This window comes from Acomys russatus, chromosome 11 (genome assembly GCF_903995435.1).
Source record: "Acomys russatus chromosome 11, mAcoRus1.1, whole genome shotgun sequence".
In the NCBI taxonomy this organism is placed as follows: domain Eukaryota; kingdom Metazoa; phylum Chordata; class Mammalia; order Rodentia; family Muridae; genus Acomys; species Acomys russatus.
Window position 1 is genome coordinate 11441690 of NC_067147.1, and position 23668 is coordinate 11465357.

The window sequence follows — 23668 nt, forward strand, 5'->3', positions numbered from 1 at the left end:
CTTCTGCATAGCTTGCCCACCACACCGCTCACCCCACCTCATCGGGAGCCTTAGCTGCTAACATCTGGGGGGAGCAGCACCCTGGCTACAGACTCCCTAGGCCCAGGAAGGGGCCAGGGATTCCTTGCAAGCCTCCTAGAAAACACTCGCAGCCTCCATCCCCTGTGGGGGGTGAGGGGAGGGCAATATCCTTCCCTGAACCACAGAGAACAAGCCAAGGCATTCAGGTGAAGGAAGACCTCAGTTTGCCAGCAGCCAGACCACACCCACACCCCGGGATGACTCGCTGGGAGCTGCTCAGTGCCAGCCGAACTCCACAGGAGAGTCTGGGCAGTTGCTTCCATGCCAAGAAGGCAACTCTACAGACCAGCCAGGGGAGGATACCAGGGTGGATAGCCTTTGAGATCTATCCCATGCTGACCGCAGAGGCTCCCAGAACACTCAGGAAACCTTTCTGCATACAGTTATCTTTGTCACCCCAAGGCCCTCTAATTGCCCCCCTAGTCTCTAGTACAGAGGTAGAGGACCCACTTCCTCCCACCCAGAGCTTTTTATGAATGACAATCAGCTCATGCCAGGTGGGGACCAGGGCATCACCCCAGTGTCCAGGCCCTGGGCCTGCTCCTTGCCACCAACCGAACTGTGAACACAGGCTCTCTCAGTCTCACTTCTGCCGGAAGGACTAGCACCAGCCTGGTTTGAAAATGGGGGGGGGGGGGGGCGAGGGCTGAGAAAGCCCTAGGCGTACCCCACCCCCAGCTTCACACAATGCTTGAGCTGCTTACAGATGCAAAGCCTAATCTACTCTTGGGATCTCAGATCTCCACAGGGCTCCAACTGACCCCAGGCCTCTGAGTCAATAATATCATCAGGCTAGGAGGAGGGAGGGACAGAGGACCAGCAGAGGTGGGTGGTCAGGGGACTAAGTAGTTCCTCTCCCCAGGAAGGAACGAGGGCAGAGGAAGCCACTTCCCCCCAATGCCCCCACCCTCAAGCTGCAGCCTTGAGGACCATCCATCCCCAGCCTTAGGCCCTCCTCTATGAGAATGTCATGTGACCACCACCATCTTTCATGTCTCCATCCTGACTGCCTGAGTCACTGGCTCAGATGTGGGGTGTGGTCACCTTAATACACCTTCCCTCATCCCAGCCGTACCATGTGCAGAGGGGTGCAGGAGAAGGGCCCCCGCCTCAGGCACATGGCTCTCTGGCTTCCCAGTTCCTCCTGAGGGGCCTGGCTTTGCTCAGTCTTCTGAGCCCCTTGGGCAGGTGTTTGGGGACAGAGAGTTGCCTTCCCCCTCTCTGGGAGGCAACAGAAGAATGTTTACATGCCAAACAGAATGTAACAGCCCTTGCCCACCCCTCCCAGTCACTGCATGGCCTCTGCCCACCCTGTGCCTGCCCACTCCCCTGACACCAACACCTTGCAAGTCGCTGTCACAACTAGGTGGGGGGGTCTCAGAAGGGAGGTAGCCATCACACCATTAAAAGCCTGTGGACCTTTCTGTTGGCCTGGACTCTTTTTCCCTTTAGGGAGGGCAGGGTAAAACCCAGGCCCTGAGGGTGGGGATGGGCGAGAGAGAAGATATAGGACGGTGCCAAGTGGACAGAGACATCACCTTCACAGAGGAGGAAAAGGAAGTTCGGTCCGGCAGAGGTGATTTGTTCAGGGCCTCACACAAAGAAAGGTTGTCCTAGCAAAGGTTGTAGTGGGCTCCTTGGTCGTCTTTGCTTATGGCTGTAGACTCTGTTTGGCCTCGTGCACAGAGAGAGGAAAGAAACAAAATTAATCGTTGCCCTAAAGGAAGCAGAGAGAAGCAAGAGGGCCTGGAGAGCACTCAGGAGGCAGAGGCAGGTGGATTGCTGTGAGTTCGAGGTCAGCCTGGTCTACTAGGTGAGTCCAGGACAGCCAAGGCTACACAGAGAGACCCTGTCTCCAAAATCAAAAACAAAAAACAAAACAAACAAAAAAAAAAGTGCCTGGAGAAGGAGAGAGCGTAGCAGCTCACAGGCACCGCCATGGCAGACCCCGGCGCAACCACCCGCCTGTGGCACAGGCCTCTGCACTGCTGCAAGTACATCCCACGGGTACACTTGCGAGTCCAAAGTAGAGCCTTGTCTACAAATCTGAAACACAAGAAGTTCTGAAAACAGACTTTTCCTTGGATGGGTATCAAAGCCAGAAGGCTTGGTGGCCTCGTGCCTGCGATCCTAGTAGCCGCAGGTCCTAAAGCAGAGGGGTTTTTGAGAGTTCAAGGCCAGCCTAGGCTAAATGTTAGACTGTCTCAAAAAAGAAAAATAAAAGCCATGGCACGCTCTTTCTACTTAGCAGTTTCACTTATACATGTTTTCAGTAGAATGAAAACTTTTTTGAGACAAGGTCTTGCCAGGTAGCCTAGGCTGGCCTCCAATGTTTCATCCTCCTGCCTCAACCTCCCAAGTGCTGGGATGACAAGCGTGTGCCACTACGCTTAGTTAAGTAGAGATATTAATGTCTTTGATTATGAGACACTGCTCTTGACCCTATTTATAATCTATGGACGATGCATGGGATTTCTTTTCTTCCTTTAAAAAGAGTATTTCATCTATCTATCTTCTGTGATGTCAGTGGTTTTGGTAAGAGACTGTGAACCGGAAAAAGAAATGGCTCAGGAGCAATCTTAATGGCCGTTGCTGGGGCTGGTCAGCAGAGCATGGTCCATGTATATGACAAGGACACCACCATGGGGCACCGTGGGACTCCTGATGAAGGAAGTGGCCCTTTCGTGTTCTTATAGGCCAGTCTTCACAACTAAGAAAAAGCAACGTGCGAGGCTCTGAGGTTCTTGGAACAGCAAGACTGTTGGGTGCCGAGTGTCTGTGGCCAATGAGGGGTGGGCTGCGTGAAGCGGGGCTACCATGCAGAGGGACAGGGAGCACCCTTTGTATTTTGAACCTAAATTCACCAGAAGTGAACCTTTTCACTTAGTGGACACAGAACCAGTTTCTCCCCCAGGCCTGGCTCTGGGCCACACCGGGGGTGGGAAGGGAGGCCCCCCGGGTTTGAAAGTCCATCCCTTCCTGGGAGTGCTGTTCTTGGATATCCAGAACCTCAGCCTGCTGGGACCCCCTTCCTCTAACTTGAATGCCAGTGGCCTCTGGGCCTTCTGTGGGGCCGTTCACTTCCTCTTCTTTAACATGTCCGGAGCAGGACATACCTGTAGTAAATGCTAAAAGCATACCAGATGAAAGACTGCATGACTCTGACCATCGAGAGGTGACTTGTGAGTGGCTTGGTGTGCATCATCACAGACCTTTTTTATGTTTATAATAATGTCTATCTCTCTCTCTGTCCATATATATTTCTTATAAATAAAAGAGGAACATATTATACCTACTGTTCAGAAATTTGACTTTTTGTTTTGTTTTCTGAAACAGGGTTTCTTTGTGTAGCCCTTGCTGTCAATGTCCTGGAACTCGCTCTGTCCACCAGGCTGGCCTCGAACTCACAGAGATTCACTTGTCTCTGCCTCCCAAGTGCTGGAATTAAAGACATGCCCCCACCATTGCCCAGCTCAGAAATAGGACTTTTCTTCCCAACAGTAAGCACTGAGATGCAGATCCTCCTACCCCGCCGTGCTGGGGATCAAATCCAGAGTCTTGTATATGCTAGGCAGGTGCTCCTCGTCTTGCTAGGCACGTACTCTCCTCGTGCTAGGCACGTGCTCTCCCCGTGCTAGGCACGTGCTCTCCCCGTGCTAGGCACCTGCTCTCCCCGTGCTAGGCACGTGCTCTCCCCGTGCTAGGCACGTGCTCTCCCCGTGCTAGGCACCTGTTCTCGTCATGCTAGGCACCTGCTCTCCCCGTGCTAGGCACGTGCTAGGCACCTGCTCTCCCCGTGCTAGGCACGTGCTCTCCCCGTGCTAGGCACGTGCTCTCCCCGTGCTAGGCACGTTGCTCTCCGTGCTAGGCACGTGCTCTCCCCGTGCTAGGCACGTGCTCTCCCCGTGCTAGGCACGTGCTCTCCCCGTGCTAGGCACGTGCTCTCCCCGTGCTAGGCACCTGCTCTCCCCGTGCTAGGCACGTGCTCTCCCCGTGCTAGGCACCTGCTCTCCCCGTGCTAGGCACCTGCTCTCCCCGTGCTAGGCACGTGCTCTCGTCATGCTAGGCACATGAACTCCTCTGTAGAACACTGCCATCATCCGTAGAGAAACTCCTGAGTTATCATTCCCTCACCTCTTCTGCTTACCCTCATAGCCTTAGACAACTGATAATCTACTTCCCATCTATAGATCCACTTGCTGGCGCCCTGGGCATGTAACTCAGGGGGAGTGTTTGCTCCAAATGCACGAGGCCATGGGTGTGAATCCTGGCACTGGGTAAACAGGTATGTTGGCACATGTCTGCAATCCTTGGGCAGCTAGTGAGCTCCAGGCCAGACTGGGTTACGTGAAACTTTATCTCCACACAACAACAAAACCACATAGGACGGCTTTGTGATCTTCTAGTTCATCAGCTTCTTCCCCTTTATAACTGACAAACAATGATCAATGGTTGGACAGAGCATTTTACTTATCCACTCATAAGTTACCAAGCTATTTTGATTATTACAAATAATGCTACTATGTGGAAGTGTTTTAGTGTGTTTCGTTCTCTGTCTCTGTCTGTTTGTCTGTCTGCCCCCGTTCCCCCTTCTCTCTCTCTCTCTCTCTCTCTGTTGAAATGCCAGGTCATGTGACAATGCCATGTTTAACATTTTGTGGAATCACCCAATTTTCATTTTTTTCCATTTATACTTGCGCTGACAATGACCCCTGTGCTTTTTATATGGCTACATAATATCATACCACACACATTTGTGTCTGCTTATAGCCAGTTCCCTGTGGCCTTCTCATCACATCGCTGCCCAGTGATGCAGATCATGCCAAAGTGACCATCACGGTTGTGACACCCCATATCCCTGCAAATGTTCTACCAGGAGTTCTCAATGAGTGAACACATGAAATGTGGTTTTTGTTCTAGTTTAAATTGCTTATTATTGAGATAGGATGGATGAATGAATGAACGCCGCAGATTACATATTAATTACATTGGTATCCAGTCCGTGAATCATTCCCCAAACCCATTTCTTTTCTGTGCAGGCCAGGGTGCTCTCAAATTCTCTATGTAGCCAAGGGCAACTTTTGAAGTTCTGTTCCTCCTGCCTCCGCCATGCTGGTTTCCCTCATCCTATCTCTTCAATAAATGGTTTGGGCCATTTCTGGGTGGCACCGTCCCAGAGGTCGTATTAGACACCAAGCCTTTTAGACTCAGAGATGAGCAGGTACCATGTGCTCTCAAGGACATGGTTAGGAATAAGCCTTCATTTTCTATGTGGCATGTGTCTTGACACATGAAGCTCAGGCTGGAAGCATTAAAAAAGACCCTCTGTTGGATGTGCCACTCTTTAAAAAAAAATTAAGTGACTATTATTTATGTTTAAAAGTTTTCATAGGATCAGGGTATGGTGGCACATGCCTTAAATCCCAGGTCGTAGGAGGCAGAGGCAGGCGGTTCTCTGTACCTTCAAGCATCGCCTAGTCTACAATGGAGAGTTCCAGGAAAGCCAGGGCTATGAAGAGATAACTTGTTTGTTTGTTTGTTTTTGAGGGGCTGGAGAGAAGGCTCAGCAGCTAAGAGTACTGGCTGTTCTTCCAGGGGACCTGGGTTTGACTCCCAGCACCTAGATGGCAGCTCACAGCTGTCTGTGACTCCAATTCTAGGTGGACCCAGGGCTCCTCTGTGGCCTCTGTAGGCACCGGCACACACATGATACAAAGACACATGCAGGCAAACCCTCTGTACACATAAAAGGGTTTTACAAATAAAAAGCTTTCCAGGTGCTAAGATGGATAGAGTGGTCCCTTGATATAGGGAAACAGTAGCAGCTGAGCAACTCTATTCCCTGCATTAATTTGCATCTTATTTACATAGGCCAGGATTTTAATTTCTTCCTCGCAATCCCCATCTATAATACCTGGACGTACAATAAATACAATAAATCCTTGGGGAATTAATCCACTTCTTCTCAACATCCCCTGCTGTCCCTGAAGGCAAAGGACCATAAACACTAGCGGTTACTCTGTAACATTCAACTTTTGGGAATAGAGTTAGATGTTATTTTGTGGCCAGATCCTAATCCACTCTCCTATCAGGAGCATGCAGGAGATCAGCAATGTTTAGTTACGGTATCACTGCCTGTCTATTACCTCCTGGCTGACCAAAGGAAAATGGCTCCTGCTGTGGGACCGCAAGCTGACAGGCCCCTCAGCTCATTTCCCAATGGCAAGAGGTTACCTTGTATGTCCCTCTTGGACCTGCAGTCCTTGGTCAAATGACCCCTCTTACCACAGCATCTGCAAACTCCGGCAAGACCGGACGTTCCATTGCAGCCGGAAACTCTTCATGGCTACAAACGAAAGTACTGTATTCCTTGGAGTTAACACACCTGCCATTTTGAACTCTGAGGCTTTTCACATTACAATTTCACTGCAATTAAAGCACCAGGCGTTTTGCTATCTGAGACCTCTAGCTACAGTTTGTCCTATGATATTGGCATGATGCTCCTGAGAGCCAATAGCAGTGGTGTCTCTTAGACATTCATTTATTGGTGCTGCTCATCCCTTTAATGGCCTAATTACTCTCCTACACTCAGTATTTGTGTTCTCAAATGCCAAGGCCTCATTACCACCTGTCTAGCGTCAGGGTTTGATACGGCTTTGTTTACAGCTGAAATCAGTCTCTGTAAGAAGTCTGTGAAGGCTTCTCCGGGAGCTTGTATTATCTTAGGAAATGGACCTTTCCTCAGGCTCCTCAAACGTATCCAAAGCTCTTAAAGCTGCCACGTGACATGGTTCTATTATGACATTATCAGATCCAATTTGTCCTTGTAGGTCAGCATAGCACCCTTCACCAAGCAGTTGGCCTTCAATGTTTATCCTCCTTGCTGCATTTCAGGGTTCTGTTCTCGTGGCTTTGTCGCTCCACCACGGCAACCAGTGTGACTGCTGACCAGCTTCTAGCACAGCTGACACCAATCTCTTCCAGTCTTGGGGAATAGTTCTATTTTGCGTAGCCCAGTTACTTAGTATTTGTTTAACAAGTGGGGAAATGCACACAACAGACTCTTTAAAATGCTGTAAATCTAGCCAGGTGTGGTGGCGCACAACTTTAGTCCCAGTGCTCAGGGAGGCAGAGGCAGGCAGCTCTCTGTGAGTTCAAGGTATACAAATGGAGTCGAAGACAGCCAAGGCTACACAGAGAAAGTGTCTTGAAAACAAAAAACAACAACAACAAAAAAAAACCCCCAAACCAAAAATGCTTTAACGCTAACATTCCTATTGGACGCCATGTTTTATCATCATATTCGTGACCAACAACATGCTGCACGATTCCTGGGGAAACTGGTGGTGACTTTGTAACCCCAGGCTACTCCTCTGGTAGCAGCACTTGGCTCAAGACTAACCCTTTTGTCCTGTCCAGCCTCCTGCTCTTCCCAGCCCCTTGCAGGGGGTGGGTGGGGTGGGGGGTGGTGGGTTGGGGTGGGGTGGGGGGTGGGGTTGGGGGTGGGTTGGGGTGGGGTGTGGGGTGGGGTTGGGGTGGGGTGGGGGGTGGGGTTGGGGTGGGGTGTGGGGTGGGGGGGGGGGTGGGTCCAGGCACCTGGCAGGGAAAATGCGTGGAGCAGGGCTGGGCAGCAGGAGAGGGGGCTCTGGCTCTCACTCACCAGGTGCACACACTTTTCACTCCCTTTTCCAGCCTCACTATTGACGTCTCAAGTGGTTCCATCTCTACCAAACAAACAAAAAATGTCAGTTGCACAGCCGACTCTGCAATCTTTTCAGAAATTCTAGAATTGAGGGACGTTTCTGGCTGTCTTAATTCATCCACTTTCTGGTTCTCAGACCCCTCCATATCCACTTGCAACTTTTCAACTTGTTCAGTCATTCTCCCAACCTCTTAAAAAATGGAATGCAGGAAAATAATGACGCAAAGCCAGAAAATCCCCTCTGGGAGCAAAGGTGGAGAGAACCCAGGGCCAACAGCCACCATTTTGCTGACCTCCTGAAACCGTATTTTCTTCCCTTCACATCTGCCACCTTCTCTACAGCATTAGAAACCAAGTTCCCCATATGCCTAACCACATCTGGGGGCCACTTGTAGGCATCAGTTTTGTTTTGTTTTTTTCGAGACAGGGTTTCTCTGTGTAGCCCTGGCTGTCCTGGACTCACTTTGTAGACCAGGCTGGCCTCGAACTCACAGTGATCCGCCTCCCTTTGCCTCCTGAATGCTGGGATTAAAGGCGTGCGTCACTATGCCCAAGGTTTTTTTTTTTTTTTAAACCCAACATTTATTTATTTATTTATTCATTTATTTATTTACATATACAAAGTTATGCCTGCAGGCCAGAAGAGGGCACCAGATCTCACTATAGATGGTTGTGAGCCACCATGTAGTTACTGGGAATTGAACTCAGGGCCTTTGGGAGAGCAGACAGTACTCTTAACCTCTGAGCCATCTCTCCAGCCCATAGGCATCAGCTTTTAAACTATTTTATTTTAGTTTCTAAACACTTCTACCTCCCTTTCAATCACACCCTCACCCCCAACCCTAGGTAGTAGAGAAAGAAGAATAGACAGGGGATGTTGACGTCTTTAGACTTAGTTCTGCCTGGTTGGGGCTGTCAGGTTCTTTGGGGCAATACCAATCTCAGTCGTCAGGCCATCCAGCAGCTCAGCAACAGCAAATGGCAAACGCAGCAGGATGAACAAGCAGCCTTCTTCCTCCTCGAAGTACCCCTGTCTCTCTCCTCAAAGCCTCTCTCTGGGCTCTGGTATTTATACTCCCCCAGAGTCCTCAGAATTCCACTAACTCCAGCTGGCGAAGACCACATCCCACATGAGGCGTGGACAAACTAAAGCAGCCCAGTATCCCACACTTGGGGTTAAAACAAAAGCATATTTACATACCATAACTGAGTGTTTAAAAAAAACAAGACTTCCACTGGAGCACTGCCTCCTCAGACCAGAGAGGACCCCCGAGGTTGACGTCCATGGCTCTCAGCTGCCTGGTCTTCCTTTGCTGTGTTGCGTTGTGTCCTTCAGAGACACAGGCGGCTGCTGAACTGTCCAGCTTCCGTCTTCATGGCTCCCTGTTTCTGTCTTGCATTCTTCTCTGTTCATCATTTGGCATTCACGAGGAAAGTTGGCCTCTCAAAGATAAATACTGAGGAAATGCCAGCCGTCAGTGGATCCACTGGGGCTGGGTTCTCACGTGAGCAGTTGAATGGGGGGAGGGGAGGAGGTCAGTAAGACCTCAGAGCTGAGGGACGGACTTCACACACCTTCTGCTGCCAAGATGAATCCATTTAGACAAATTCTTCTGATTGGGGGGGGGGGGGGGCTCAGAAACCAGATCCATGGATCAAATGCATGCCTCACAGGGATGGTAGCTGCCAGCCGGAAGATATCTTCCCCCTGAGGTGTGCTGGCTCCTCCTGACCCTCCTATGAGCTCACAGATGACCGCCTTGCTCCTTATCCTGACACCCCGTGATGCTGGGTGCTCTCTTTCTCTGGATATGCAGCTTTCAGGATATCTAAAGCAAAATCTCAGCTCCAAGCCTCACACTGAGGGTTTTCCTGCACAGCCTTACCTTCCCACAGCAGCACCCACATCTGGGTGTGCCTCTTGAACCAGGAAGGAGAGGGCAGCTGAATGGGACAGGGCATTCCCAGCTAAAGGAGCAAAGTGTGGGGGTGAGGGTAGCTCGTTGGCCTCAAGTGGAAAGCAAGGAGCACAAAATGAGGAGTAGAGATGGAGCGGTCACAGGCCTTGGGAGGGTGGACCATGCAATGTAACACAGCTCAGGGGATTGCAAAGATCCTCTGTTCAGCCCCTTTCCTAGGAGCCCAAGACCTGCCAAAGGCACCTGCCTAAATCCAACTCAAGTGTGGGGATTAACTGAGGCTCACAGATACAATTCTGTCCATTATGGCCAGGCTGTCATGGCGAACTCGGGAGGCAGGGGAAGGCAGATCTCTGTGAGATCAAGGCCAGCCTTGTCTACAGAGTGAGTTCCAGGACAACCATGGCTTGACAGAAAAGTGCTGTGTTGAAAAACCAAAACAAAGCCGGGTGTGGTGGCGCACACCTTTAATCCCAGCACTTGGGAGGCAGAGGCAAGTGAGTCGCTGTGAGTTCGAGGCCAGGACAGCCAAGGCTACACAGAGAAACCATGTCTTAAAAAAACAAAATAAAAAACCAAAAAAGAATAAGAAGGAAAGAAAGAAAAAGAAAAATGTCCGTCCCCTGGCACATTCCTCCCAATTCTTCCAGAGAAAGTTTTTTCTTTTCTGTTCTGAGGCCAGAGAAGAAGAAGGTTAAACAAGGTCATTTAGTCAGGGTCTAGATGGAAGATGGAGACAAAGAGCACTTGGGGCAGGGGGTGAAAATTATTTTTACTTTACATGTGTGAATATTAATGCCTGCATCTAAATATATGCATGATGTACATGTAGTGCCCGTGTAGACCAGAAGAGGGCGCTGGATCCCCTAGAACTGGAGTCACAGGTGGTTGTGAGCTACTGAACCTACATCCTCTACAAGAGCAGCAAGTGCTCTTAGTCCCTGAGCCATCTCTCCAGCCGCACTCTTGTGAAGTGGAGGGGACACCCTAGAGAAGAAACTGAGATGTTTCTGATCATCCGATGCAATGGGGCTGATATTGCCCCATTGGCTTCTCATGGTCAAGGCCAGAACGAGAGCTAGCACTGAAGCCAGGCCCTTCACAGCTATAGCCCCAGTGCTCGGTAGCTGACGAAGGAGAATCTCCCTGGGTTCAAGGATAGCCTGGGCTACTGAATGAGGTGCTGTCTTTTTGTCGTTGTTGTATATTCTTATTTTATGTACATTCCTGTTTGACTGCATGTGAAGGTGTCGGATCCTCTGGAACAGGAATCACAGAGAGTTGTGAGCTGCTGTATGGGTGCTGGGAATTGAACCCAGGTCCTCTGGAAGAGCAATCAATGCTCTTAACTGCTTAGCCATCTCTTCAGTCCCATGAGGTGCTATTTTGAAGGAAGGAAAGAAGGAGAGAGGAGAAGAGAAGAGAAGAGAAAAATTCAGCTGAGAGCAATCAACCCTGGCTAAAGGAGAGTCAGGGTGTCCCTTTTCTCGGCAGTTTTGAGGCCAGACATTGCACGAGGTGATAAGAACTCAGCCATGAGTGAGAAGGAACTAGGATTTTAGCAGCTCCGGCTAGCATCTCTGTCTCACACCCTTCCTCGCCTGTGTATCATTAAACTCACAGTGATTTTCCACCTTCTCCATCACTTGCTCTGCTCTGGATCCCCAGCATGGCTCACATCACCACCATTCAGCTCACACTACTCTCTCAAACGGTCACCACAACACAAGAGACAAGGGCTTTGCTTTTTTTTTTTTTTTTTCATTTAAAAAAATTTCACCCCACCTAATTTGTTGTGTGTGAAAGTCTCTATGCTGGCGTTTGAGCTGTGGTTTGCATTTCCAGGTTGGGGTGCATAGTAGGATGCTTGGAAATCAGTGGGGGTTGTGGGGGTAACTCAGTGACAGACCCACTGCCTATCTATCGCTGTGCTATTGCTGTAGAGACTGGATGAACAAGACAACGTGTAAAAGTATTTTTTTATTCACATTATGTAATTGTAATCTTGGAGGCTTATCACCTCCATCTGCTAGCCTAGGCCTAGTCCTAGAAGCTTCTAGATTCCACACAATCTAACCTAGGCCTAGAATGCTTCTAGCCTTTGAGACTTACTGCTGAATAAGCTCACCCTTTCTAGATCTTTCTGAACTCTGGCTGGCTGGTTCTGGCTCAAACTCCTGTCCAAGCTGATTGATTCAGATTGGCTTCTCTCAGCTTCTGACTGAATTGCTCTGCTTGGCCTCAGACTAGCTCCAACAATCTGCTCTAATCTTCTGTCTCCCTCCTCATTTTCCGGTTCGTTCTGTCTTCACCTGTGTCTAGCTTGTTCTCTCTTCAACCTGTCTCTGTAAAACTCCCTCCCGCCTCTCTCTACACTGTTCTCTCAAGTAGCTTCCTTTTCCTCTCTCTTCTCATGAGACTTGGGCATCTCATGTTCTGTCAAGACTTTCTCTAATTCATCACTTTGTCTGCCCCTCAATTAGTTGTCACTTTCAAACATCAGTGCTTCCTTCTACAAACTAACTTTACCTTAACTGTTTGGGGTTAAGATGTGTACTAAGGATGTGTCTGTATTCCAGCCAGAGGGATTGAAGGTGTATCATTCCAGCCAGATCACACAAAGCTAGAAGGTCTTTGTCTGTGATCCCCTTTCCGAGCAGCCATGTTGCTGGATTAAAATTCCTCTACAACAACTTATAGAAGAGTTTATTGGGGCTTAAAGTTTCAGAGGGTGAGTCCATGACCACCATGGCTGTGGGCACGCAGTAGGCAGGCAGGCATGAGCTGGGACAGTGGTTGAGAGCGCACATCTTGATGTATCGCAGGAGACAGAGAGAGACATTAGGAATGACAAGAGTCTTTTGAAACCTCCAAGTCTGCCCCCAATGACACATCTTCACTTCCGAATCCATCCCAAACAGTTTCACCAGATGGGGACTAAGCATTCAAACACAGGAGCCTAAAGGGGCCACGTTCACTCACACCACCACATGCTCAAGCACAATAGCCTGAGTGTGACTCTCAGAGCCTATATAAAAAGCTAGGTTAGGGCTCAGTGTTGTCTGTCTGTCTGTTTTTTGGGTTTTTTTTTAAAGATTTATTTATTTATCATATATACAGTGTTCTGCCTGCATGTGCACCTGCAGGCCAGAAGAGGGCACCAGATCTCATTGCAGATGGTTTTGAGCCACCATGTGCTTGCTGGGAATTGAACTCAGGACCTTTGTAAGAACAGCCAGTGCTCTTAACCTCTGAGCCATCTCTCCAGCCCCCGTCTGTCTGTTTTTAATAGCATTTGTTGTTCTTCTTTCCCAGGACCTGGGTTCGATTCCCATCCCTCACAAGGTGGGTCTGATACCTTCTCCTGCGTCCCTGGGCTGTCGGCCAAAATTGGGCTGTGGTTGCAAATAGAGAAGGCTGACCTAAAGCTTCCTGGGACAAAGGTCATCCAGGACAGCGGGCACCGTGACCAGGGGACCTCCTCTTAGAGAGCCTGGGAGCTCTAATAAGTAGCTAGGGTCTTACTGCCTCCTGCACACCTGGATGCTCTCCTAGGCCAGCCCTTAGCTCCCCTACCTGGTATAGGGGCCTTCCCCTTAGGCACTAGGCTAGCCAAGTGGATGACAGGGGAGGGCCCAGGCCCAGGCCGGCCCCCAAGGGGGCTGGATTCTGGCTACAAATGCTTCACTCACCAGGTCAACATTCCCACCTCCAGAGTCCAAGGGTCCATGTGGCATGCAGGTTGAGCCATCCTAGGCACCACAGAGCAACATCTAGTGGGTGGGCAGCATGGGCTTTGAGGAACTGCTGGACAAGGTGGGTGGCTTTGGGCCTTTCCAACTGAGGAATCTGGCCCTGCTGGCCCTGCCCCGAGTGCTGCTACCTATGCATTTCCTCCTTCCCATCTTCATGGCCGCTGTGCCCGCCCACCATTGTGCCCTGCCTGATGCCCCTGCCAACCTCAGTCACCAGGACTCGTGGCTGGAGACCCATCTACCCCGGGAGACTGACGGCAGCTTTAGCCCCTGCCCCTGCCTCCGCTTTGCTCATCCCCAGGCTCTCCCCAATACCACCTTGGGGACAGAGGCACACAGCCCAGGGGAGCCTGAGGGTGAAGCTACCGCAGTGCCCTGCTCTCAGGGTTGGGAGTACGACCGCTCAGAATTCTCCTCCACCATTGCAACTGAGGTACCCATGCCCAGAGGGTGAGGGATGTGTGAGGGGGTTGGGCCTGCCATTACCTTGGGGGTTGTGTGGGCCTGGGATAACCCTGTGCTCTGAGAGGTTTGTTTCCTGTGTGTAGAAAGCCCATGGCTTTAAAGCCCTAGACTCAGTTCTTGGTTTGTAGTGAGAGGTTCATTCCCTATAATTCAGCAGACATGATGAAGGCAGGGGAAGGCTAAGATGGCTCCAGGGGGTTGGAACAGAAAGCTCAGAAAGATGCCTCTGCAGTAAGAGATGAAGAAACTGCAGAGGCCTCCTTTTCTCCCCTCTTGTGCCAGGTCTGAAATTGACATGATTCATCCAGAGAGGAAGGGTGGATGGGAGTGGAGAGAGAGGTAAAGGATTCCCGGGTGGTAGTGACGGACCTCCGTGGGAAGAAGACAAGCTTTGGAACTGGGGAGAGGCAGTCCCCCTTTTCTGACGCTGCAGTATATATCCAGGGATGGGGCACCTTCTGGAACATCAGAGTTGCCCTGGAGCCTGGGGAGGAGGGACTGGTGCTGGCTGGAGAGGGCCTTGTCACATAGGAAGCTCTCATTGCCTGTCTTTGCAGTGGGATCTGGTGTGTCAGCAGAGAGGACTGAACAAAATTACATCCACCTGCTTCTTCGTCGGCGTGCTGGTGGGGGCTGTGGTGTACGGCTACTTGTCTGACAGGTGAAATAAGGAGCCAGGCTGAGGGGACCCTCCCCCACCGGCCTCAGCGTCTGTATCCGGGAAGCCCCACGGGGACCTGACCTTGCATGGCCCTTGGCAGGCTTGGCCGGCGCGCCGGCTTCTGCTGGTGGCCTACGTGAGCTCGCTGGTGCTGGGCCTGGCGTCTGCAGCCTCGGTCAACCACAACATGTTTGTCATCACCCGCACCCTCACGGGCTCCGCCCTGGCTGGTTTCACCATCATTGTGTTGCCGCTAGGTGAGTCAGACAGGCCCGGAGGGAGGCTGTTTGCCGGGGTGAGATGGACCCACCTGGCCCTCGCCAGCTGTCTCCCTGTCTCTGATGGTTCCCCCGTCTAGAGCTGGAGTGGCTGGACGTGGAACACCGCACGGTGGCTGGGGTCATCAGCACCATATTCTGGACAGGAGGTGTGCTGCTGCTGGCGCTGGTTGGGTACCTGATACGGAGCTGGCGGTGGCTTCTGCTGGCTGTCACCCTGCCATGTGTTCCAGGCATTATCAGCATCTGGTGAGAACTGCAAGCAGCTGGGAGTGGGAGGTACATCCAACCGAGACACAATTAGTCAGAGACTAAGAATCAAACACAGGGGACACAGAGATGGCTCAGCTGTTAACAGCACATACGGCTGGCTCTTCTGAAGGACCCAAGTTCAATTCCCAGGACCCACATCAGGCAGAATGTAAGTCCAGTTCCCGGAGATCAGACACCTCTGGCCTCTGTGGGCACCTGCACCTGCACACACATAATGTATTCATACTCATAGACACAGACAAACACAGACACAGACAAACACAGACATAGACAAACACAGACACAGACAAACACAGACACAGACAAACACAGACATAGACAAACACAGACAGACAGACAGACAGACAGACACACACACACACACACACACACACTCAACTAAAAATAATAAAAAAAACCAAACAGAATAAGGAGACTGAGAGCTGGCCTGGCATTGGTTCAATTGGCATTGATTCAATTGGTTCCTTTCGGTTCAATTTGCCCTGCATGCACAAAGGCCCGGGTTTCTCCTCAGCACTGAATAAACCAGTTGTAATAGTGTACACCTCTATTCTTAATACTTAAGAGGTTGAAGATCAGAAGTTCAAGGTCATCCTCAGCTACATAGGGAGTTTAAGGCCAGCCTGGGTCACATTATATTTTTGTATGGGGGAAAAAAAAAGGAAAGAAAATAAAAGGAAAAAAAAATAGGTGTCTTTTTTTTTTTTGGTTTTTTTTGAGACAGGGTTTCTCTGTGTAGCCTTGGCCATCCTGGACTCACTTTGTAGACCAGGCTGGCCTCGAACTCACAGCGATCCGCCTGCCTCTGCCTCCCGAGTGCTGGGATTAAAGGCGTGCGCCACCACGCCCAGCTCAAAAATAGGTGTCTTGTTAGACATTTTCAGTTTCGATCCCCAGCTCCCCTGTAAAAAGCATGACACGGAGCTATGCACTTATAATCCCTTGGAAGGCAGAGACAGGAAGATCGGGGCTTGCGGGCCAGCCAGTCTACACAGATCGGCAAGTTCCAGGTTCAGAGAGAGAGACCCCTCTCACAAAACTAAGGTGGAGAGAGATTGAGGAAGGCACTTGATGTCACCTGAGCCTCTATGCACACGTGTACATGCATACAAACATGTACACACACACACACACACACACACACACACACACACCACACACCACACACACACACAGAATGAGAGAGAGAGGGAGAGATACAGATAGACAGAGAGACAGAGACAGAGGGGGGCGAGAGAGAGGGAAAGAGGGAAAAGTCACTAAGAGATACAGAAACAGAGTCAGGGACCAAGAGTCAAAAAGATAGCAAGAGAAGTCAGGAAGCCAGAACGCAGTAGAAAGAAGATAGCACAAGACACCCAAGCAGAGAAGAGATGTGAAGAGACAGAGACAGAGCAGAGAGAGCAGTGAGTGACAGGGATGAAAACTGAAAGGAGAATTCCCAGGATCCGATGGAGGTGCAGACAGGAGAGGCAGCGATGGAGGGTCAGTCAGTGTCAAGTGGAGGCTGGGGTTGGCCTTCAAGGAACGGGGTGAGACACAGCCAGTGTGGTGCTGGGAACTAAGGCAGGAGAACAGAGGGCCTGGCAAGGTGGTTGCCTCACTGCCTCCTAATGGGGAAGTGTGCATCAGTCTGTCTGTCCTGCCTTCGTCCTGCAACCTAGACATGTTGGCTGGTGCTGGGAGCTAAGGTTTTGAGTCTAAGACCAATTCAGCTGAGGAAGGAAGGGACTCCTTGGAGGACTGGGGGATCTAGGCCTGAATAAAGAAACAAGGGAAGGAGTAGCTTTTAGACTAGGCCTGAGCAGGAGTTCGTGGGTGCTGGGCAGTAGGAGACTTGCCTTTCAGGCTAAGGGGACTGCATGAGTGAAAACCTGGAGTTGACAGCCTGGGATCTCAGGAGGTAGAAGTGGTTTGCAAGGCTGGCTTCTGGCTGAAGTCCTCTGGCTTCTCCCCTAGGTGGGTACCTGAGTCTGCGCGATGGCTTCTAACCCAGGGTCGCTTGGAGGAGGCAAAAATGTACTTGTTGCGCTGTGCCAAGCTCAATGGGCGGCCTGTGGGTGAGGACAGCCTGAGCCAGGAGGTGAGGGTGGCAACATGTATGAGAGAGTACACAGGGGTGTGGTGGGGGGAAATGCCTGTGTCCCTTCTCCTGGGCCCACCATATATGACCTGTGAAGTCTTTGCCCTCCTGCCGGGCTCTGGGTGGGTCTTCCATGCATACTCCCATTCCGGTACTGCTGAGAAGAGAATTGGAGCAGAGAGCTTTCTGAGACAAGCTCTGAGGTCACAACCTTGCTTTCTCTCCCACCAGGCCCTGACCAAAGTGGTCACCATGGAACGGGTGCTGCAAAGACCATCATACCTAGACCTGCTCCGAACACCGCAGCTCCGTCACATCTCATGGTGCTGCATGGCGGTGTGGTACGAGGCGGCTGGGTTGGGTCTGGTGGATCGAGGGTGGTAGGAGGGAGGGGCTGAGCGTGAGAAGGGCCCAGAATGTAACCAGGGAGGGTAGGAAGAGCATCTATGCCCTTGGGGGCAGGTAGGGTTATCTGGCTGCTGCAGGGCCAATGAGGACAAAGCAGAGACCTGGAGGCTCAACTTTAGGCCCCATGCCTTCCTGTGTGACCCTGGACAACTGTCTAACCACTCTGATTCTTAGCATCTATTTTTTGTGAAATGAATGGGTTGCTACTAAGACTGGGGTAAAGACATTTTGGCCACTGGAACTTACTTGCGGTTTATGGGTGGCTGGTGGCAAAGTGGGATCCTAGGCTGAAGACACCGAAGAGCCAAGAGGCAGGAGAGGCAGGGCGGGAGAGAGCTCTTGAGGGGCACTGTGACTCTGTCCAGGTTTGGAGTGAATTTTTCCTACTATGGCCTGACTCTGGACGTGTCTGGGCTGGGGCTGACCGTGTACCAGACTCAGTTGCTGTTTGGGGCAGTCGAGCTGCCCTCCAAAATCACCGTCTACTTTCTCGTGCGCTGTGTGGGACGCCGCCTCACAGAGGCTGGGATGCTGCTGGGTGCAGCTCTGACCTTTGGCCTCAGCCTGCTGGTGTTCTCAGGTAAGCCTGGGCCTGGCAGTTGGGCTCTGCCTCGCATCCAGGGAGCTCCTGACATCATCACTTCACTGCAGGAAGCCCTTTCCCTCCAGACACCAAGTCCTGGATCACTGCTCTGGTGGTGATGGGAAAAGCTTTCTCCGAAGCTGCCTTTACTACAGCCTACCTGTTCACGTCTGAATTGTATCCTACTGTGCTCAGGTGAGTCACGGTCCCGGTCCCTGGCCTACCTTAACCTAGGCATCTAGGGCCACACCCATTCTTTTGCTATAGCCAGATGTAGTGGTTGTTTGCTCAAGTCTTGGAGAGCACGGGGAATTTTATCTTCTGGGCTGGGGAGCCAGTCTCAGGGTTGCCAGCCCAGGAGGGGAGACTTGAGATACATGGCCCCCCTCATCCTTTCCTGAACAGACAGACAGGATTGGGACTCACTGCACTCATGGGCCGGCTAGGGGCCTCTTTGGCCCCCGTGGCGGCCTTGCTGGATGGAGTATGGCTCTTGCTGCTCAAACTTGCTTATGGGGGGATTGCCCTGCTGGCTGCCTGCACTGCACTCCTGCTGCCTGAGACAAAGAAGGCACAGCTGCCAGAGACCATCCAGGATGTAGAAAGAAAGAGGTATGTGTGCATGTGTGGTATCCATGGGTTCAGGTGCCCAAGCCCCCAACACTTAGGATGCAAAGGGGAAGACAGTGGCACAACTACACTTGACACCAGGGGATGGCCTGGTATGTGTCAATTATGTACATAAAAGCATACATGAGTCCATACCTTTATGTATACACAAATGCCCGAGATGCCCATGTGCACATTTAGCTATGTCTATACACAAAGAATACGTCTAGACATGTGTCACTCACTTGTGGGAGTGTGTGTGTGTGTGTGTGTGTGTGTGTGTGTGTGTGTGTGTGTGTGTATGTGTTGGAGGAGCTGGAACAGCCCTGAGCCAGCCGTTGTAGGCTCCAGGACTACCCCCCTCAACCATGTTCCTGACCGTCTTCATTGTCCTGTCCAGTAGTCAGGAAGAAGATGTGCAGATCTGAGACTGAGGGGGACTAGGGTCAGCCCTCCGCAGGAGCTGGGAACACAAGGCAGGTTCTTGTGACTGGGACATCAAATCACTCTACCTAAGAATGGAGCTGCCACTGGTACTTTCTGCCTGTGTTTATCCAGTCTCTAGCAACAGGACAGCCTCCTGGGGCACTGGGCTATTGGGGGTTCTGGGCACCCCCTCTTATGGCTGGGGGATTCTGTAAATAAAGATCCTTATGGGTTCGGGCAGCAGTGAGATTTGGGGAGATGCTCAGATGGGAAGCCACTGACTTGACCCTCAGCTGTGAACCCAGCTTTGCCACTGCTCATCTCCCAAGTGGCTAATGACGCCTCCTAGCATACAGGGCTTATTGCCATGCTCATATGGAGTGAGGTGATTCTAGAAATGTTGCTAAAGGCCATCTCTCTGATTCTCTCCAGTACCCACAAGGCTGGTGTGTGCTGCCTAGTGTTGCAAGGCCAGGATCTGCCCAATTCCAGTGTCAGGGGACCAGTAGAGCATCTTGTTGCCAGGGCTTCCTCTGAAGCAGCAGACTCCTGCCCCTCAAATCACTGTTTAGGCTTCATATCTAAGGAGGAATTGAGCCAGGTGTGGTGGTGCATGCCTTCAGTCCCAGCACTGAGGCAGAGGCAGGTGGATCTCTGTGATTTCGAGGCCAGCCTGGTCTACAGAGAGAATTCCAGGACAGCCAAGACTGCACAGAGAAACCTGTCTTAAAAAAAAAAAAAAAAAGCAACAACAAAAGGAGTTGAAGGTATGGGAATCAACATTTTATTAGGGAGGCCAGAGAGCTGACACTTAGTGACCTTTACAAGTCCACGCTGACGCTCCAGCACTGCCTGGAGAAGGAACTGGAAGCCAGGCAATCACTATTCTCAGTGGGAGGGTGCGGGGAGGCCATCCAGATAGGAATGGGAAAGCAAAGAATTGGCAAAGAAAGTCTAGACTCAGGTCTACTGCAGAGCTGAAGCCCAAGCCCCCAGGATTTCACCTTCTCCTTCCCCAAAGGAGTAGAGAATTCCAGAGCTTCCAGGGCCATGGAAGAGATGGCGGGAAGCCTGAGCTAGGGTGATCACTCCCGAGGATGGCTCATTTGGATCTTCTGTCCACCGGGTCATAGATGTAGCAGCCCACATTGCCAATGTTCACACCTATAGAGGAGAAAGCCCTGTCACCAAGGCCTTTGGTGGAGAGGACTGGAGGGAGAGGGTAGGGGCCTGGGATATTTGACCACAAGGGAAATTATCCACACATTTATGCACTTTAAGCCCAGCGTCTGGGGTCAGGCTGCCCACCTCTGGGGCCAAACAGGTATCCATAGCAGGGGATGTGGCAGTAAGGGGTGCCATCATGCTGGAACACAGAAAAAGAGTCTTCTCAGCCTGTCTCTCTTCCTATTTCTAGACTTCTTCCTTCTAGCATGACCTCCATTCCTCCCCGCTCACCTCCGCGTGACTTCCAGCAGCCAGGGTCTTCCTGCAGCGCTGGCACCTCAGACAGGGTCGGTGCCAATTTCTGCCCAAAGACATCACCGTCTCAGCTGTTGGTGGAGAGCAGTGGTAGTCCTCCCATCCTAGGGGCGGGGTGGGGCGGGGACAGCTGCCTGCCTTCAACCGCCTCCCTACCCTCTGCTGCCTTTGAGCATTCCTCTCCAAGCTTCCCATGGTCACTTACCAAAATAGACAGGATCCCCACATCCAGGGCACAGTGAGGTCTCCCCAGTGAACGTCTTGGTGTAGGGAGGTCCTTTAATGGGAAAGGGCCCCAGATAGGGCTATGGTAGGGGCCAGGCCCTAAGCAGGACCCTCTAGCCCCTGTCTGTGTATGCCTGTCCTCTCCCCAAACCCATGCATCCCCACCCCAGGCAGCTGTGAGCTCAGGACAGTCCCTTCTGTCTCCTTCCACTCTACTCATCATCTTTATTAGGGACCACTGGCTTCCTTGGCATCCTCCCAGGACCTCAGGAGCCCACCAGTTCAACAGCAGTGCTGGTAGTAACCCAATCATCAGGAAACCTGAGCTGATAGAGGAGCTGGCCAGGGCAGCGGTGTCAGGTGTTGGGGAGCGTGGTGTCACTGCCCACTACAGGAGGATGAGAAGGAGCAGGGACTGCAGAAGAATCTAAAGTGCTGGCCCCACCCTAAAGAGCCCTCACTTTAGGGCTTTCCTTCCATGGCCCTGGCTGGGGGGAAGGAGCCCAAATCCCACGCCAGCCTTGCTTCTCATTAGTGATCATCTGTCTTCTTGATATCACTTGCAAAATGAGGGTAATCGTACTATCTGTCCAATTTATCTTCTAAACTTAACTCCCATCACAGCAGCAAAGCGGGGCCACTAACAGGATAGCCAAGAACAGTCACAGTGTCTGCTGCAGCCCGAGGAAGGGTCAAGAGCAGAACAGCTGAAGCCCACCTTTACTTACTTTTCTTAGCCTGGGGGAGGCCAGTCCTTGGCCTGGGGGGGCTAAAGTTGCTGGGGCTGAGGGAAATTCTCCTGGCAGTGGGAGGAGTTGGGAGATTGTAGAGATAGCAGCCCACACCACCAATGTTGACCCCTGCAGAGAGAAGACCCAATAACGGAGGTCAGGCTTTTTAGTCCCTAGCGACAGGGAGTGTTCTGCGGCCTCTGGCCCCTTCTAGGCTGGAACTTACCTCTAGGTCCAAAGAGAGCCCCATAGCAAGGCTTGTGGCAGTATGGCCTCCCGTTGTGCTGGGCACGAGCACAGGCAGAGGGAAGGATCACTCAGGGCCAAGGGGGCACGCCTGTACAGGCCTTCTCAATACAGGCTGTCAGATGCACATGTGCACTGCAACTAATCTGATGGGTCTGGCAAGGGTGGGTGATAGGCAGGCTTGTCAGAGTTGCCACTGTGGTCTAGGGGTTGAGGGTATGGGTGGGAGACAGAGCAGCTGCTTACCCCTCCCTCAAAGCCACGGGTCAACAGCATCACTAAGGCTGCCAAATTCTGCCTGCTGAGGCCTATCAGGTGGGTAGCCCTAAGGTTGTCTGCCGCGGTTGCCTTTGGCAGGTTTCCAAGCCTGAAATTGGGGTCTATAGGTGTGGGGGTGTGATAGAGGGCTATCACACTGGTCAGGCCTCACCTCTGCATGCCCGCCAGGGGACAAGATGCTGTGGCAGCGCTCGCATTTCAGGCAGAAAGGGTGCCAGTTCTTGCCTAAGGAGCTCACTTTCTCAGCTGTGGGGAACAAGGTGGATCCGGGCTGCAAGCAGTCCAGCCCACTGCCCTCCTTTTGCCCTTTCAGCCTTCTGGGGGAGAACCAGACCAGCCAGCCTCGCTCCTGAGAGACAGTGAATGCTGTCTCCAGGAGGAATTGCCACCCACCCTAGTGCCTCTTGCCTTGGGCTCTTAGAGGTGTGGCAGGCATGGGGCACACAACCACACACACAAACACACAATGATACAGCGGCCCTGGGGGCTCACACTCATCTTTACCCCTCCTTGGTCCCAGCCTCACCGAAGTAAACGGGTTGCTGGCAACGCGGACAAGTCCAGCTCATGGTTCTTCATGGGACCGCTTATTTCAAGCAGCAACTAGAGGCACAGCAGGTGTGTCCCCGCCCCTCCGCCAGCCCCGCCCACTGCTCGCTTTGAGTTGTGGCTGCTCATTGGGCACAAAAAACTGAGGGACCTAGGCGATTTATCAGTTTACTTTAAAGACCTTCAAAGAACGAGTGGGATCCAGACTTGGGAGGGAAGGTTCAATGGCTTGTTTCTGGGTCAGTGAGAAGAAAGCAGGCTTGGGCAGGCATTCTACGTGGTTCAATTCCTCCTTTGTGAGCAGGGCTGAGAGCAATGGACTGTGAAGCCCAACTTTGCTCCATCACCCTCCCTCTGCCTCCATTTTATTTTTTGTTTGTACAAGGAGTAGTAACATGGCAACAGTGTCCATGGCACAGGGCTGTAGTGGGAATTGCACAAGTTAATGTGCCTAGCACAAAACTGCTAGGCAAGCGGTATGAAGAGCCCCTTAAATGAACTCATGACCCAGCCTGTAAGCCCCCCAAATGTGGGCCTGCATACAGGCTATGGCCTGCTCATAAAACTATCATACTTGTTAAGTTTGAGAGTGTAAGTTAAACACCAGCCACATATTTCTAACTTAGTTTAAGACCTTAAAATTACAACGCTCGAATGCAATGGATAATTCCAACCCAATGGATCACACAGATGGCCCTGGTTAAACTAAACAGGTCACAGAACAAAACCCAAACCTGAAAACCCTGACTGTGAGAAGGGACTAGTAGGAACTGGGGGGTAGGTACTGTAGAAAAGAGATAGGAGAAAGTGTGTAGGATGGTGGTAGCAGCCACTGCCCCCAAAGCCTAATAGAATACATTGTGGAACGCATTTTAACTTTTAAACTAGACTTTATTATAAATGCTGAATTTGT

General features: G+C 51.5%; 2 protein-coding genes across 2 annotated transcripts; one reads left to right on the forward strand and one right to left on the reverse strand.

The window, feature by feature from the left end:
* Window positions 1-13421: 13421 nt before the first annotated feature.
* Window positions 13422-19486, forward strand: Slc22a7 (solute carrier family 22 member 7). Its single transcript, XM_051152884.1, is given in 11 exon segments — window positions 13422-13890; window positions 14480-14583; window positions 14684-14693; window positions 14696-14840; window positions 14942-15110; window positions 17094-17217; window positions 17449-17558; window positions 17991-18205; window positions 18295-18403; window positions 18614-18820; window positions 19218-19486. Coding segments are annotated over 11 exon segments (1620 nt in total). The 5' UTR covers window positions 13422-13491; the 3' UTR covers window positions 19246-19486.
* A 647-nt stretch (window positions 19487-20133) lies between these two features.
* On the reverse strand, window positions 20134-23239 carry Crip3 (cysteine rich protein 3). The gene is made up of 8 exons (XM_051152883.1): window positions 22733-23239; window positions 22358-22452; window positions 21908-21965; window positions 21679-21810; window positions 20931-21002; window positions 20702-20796; window positions 20552-20609; window positions 20134-20407 (listed from the first exon to the last, which is right to left on the reverse strand). The coding sequence occupies exons 1-8, from the start codon at window positions 22773-22775 to the stop codon at window positions 20346-20348; spliced, it is 615 nt and encodes a 204-aa protein (XP_051008840.1). The 5' UTR covers window positions 22776-23239; the 3' UTR covers window positions 20134-20345.
* Window positions 23240-23668: the final 429 nt, after the last annotated feature.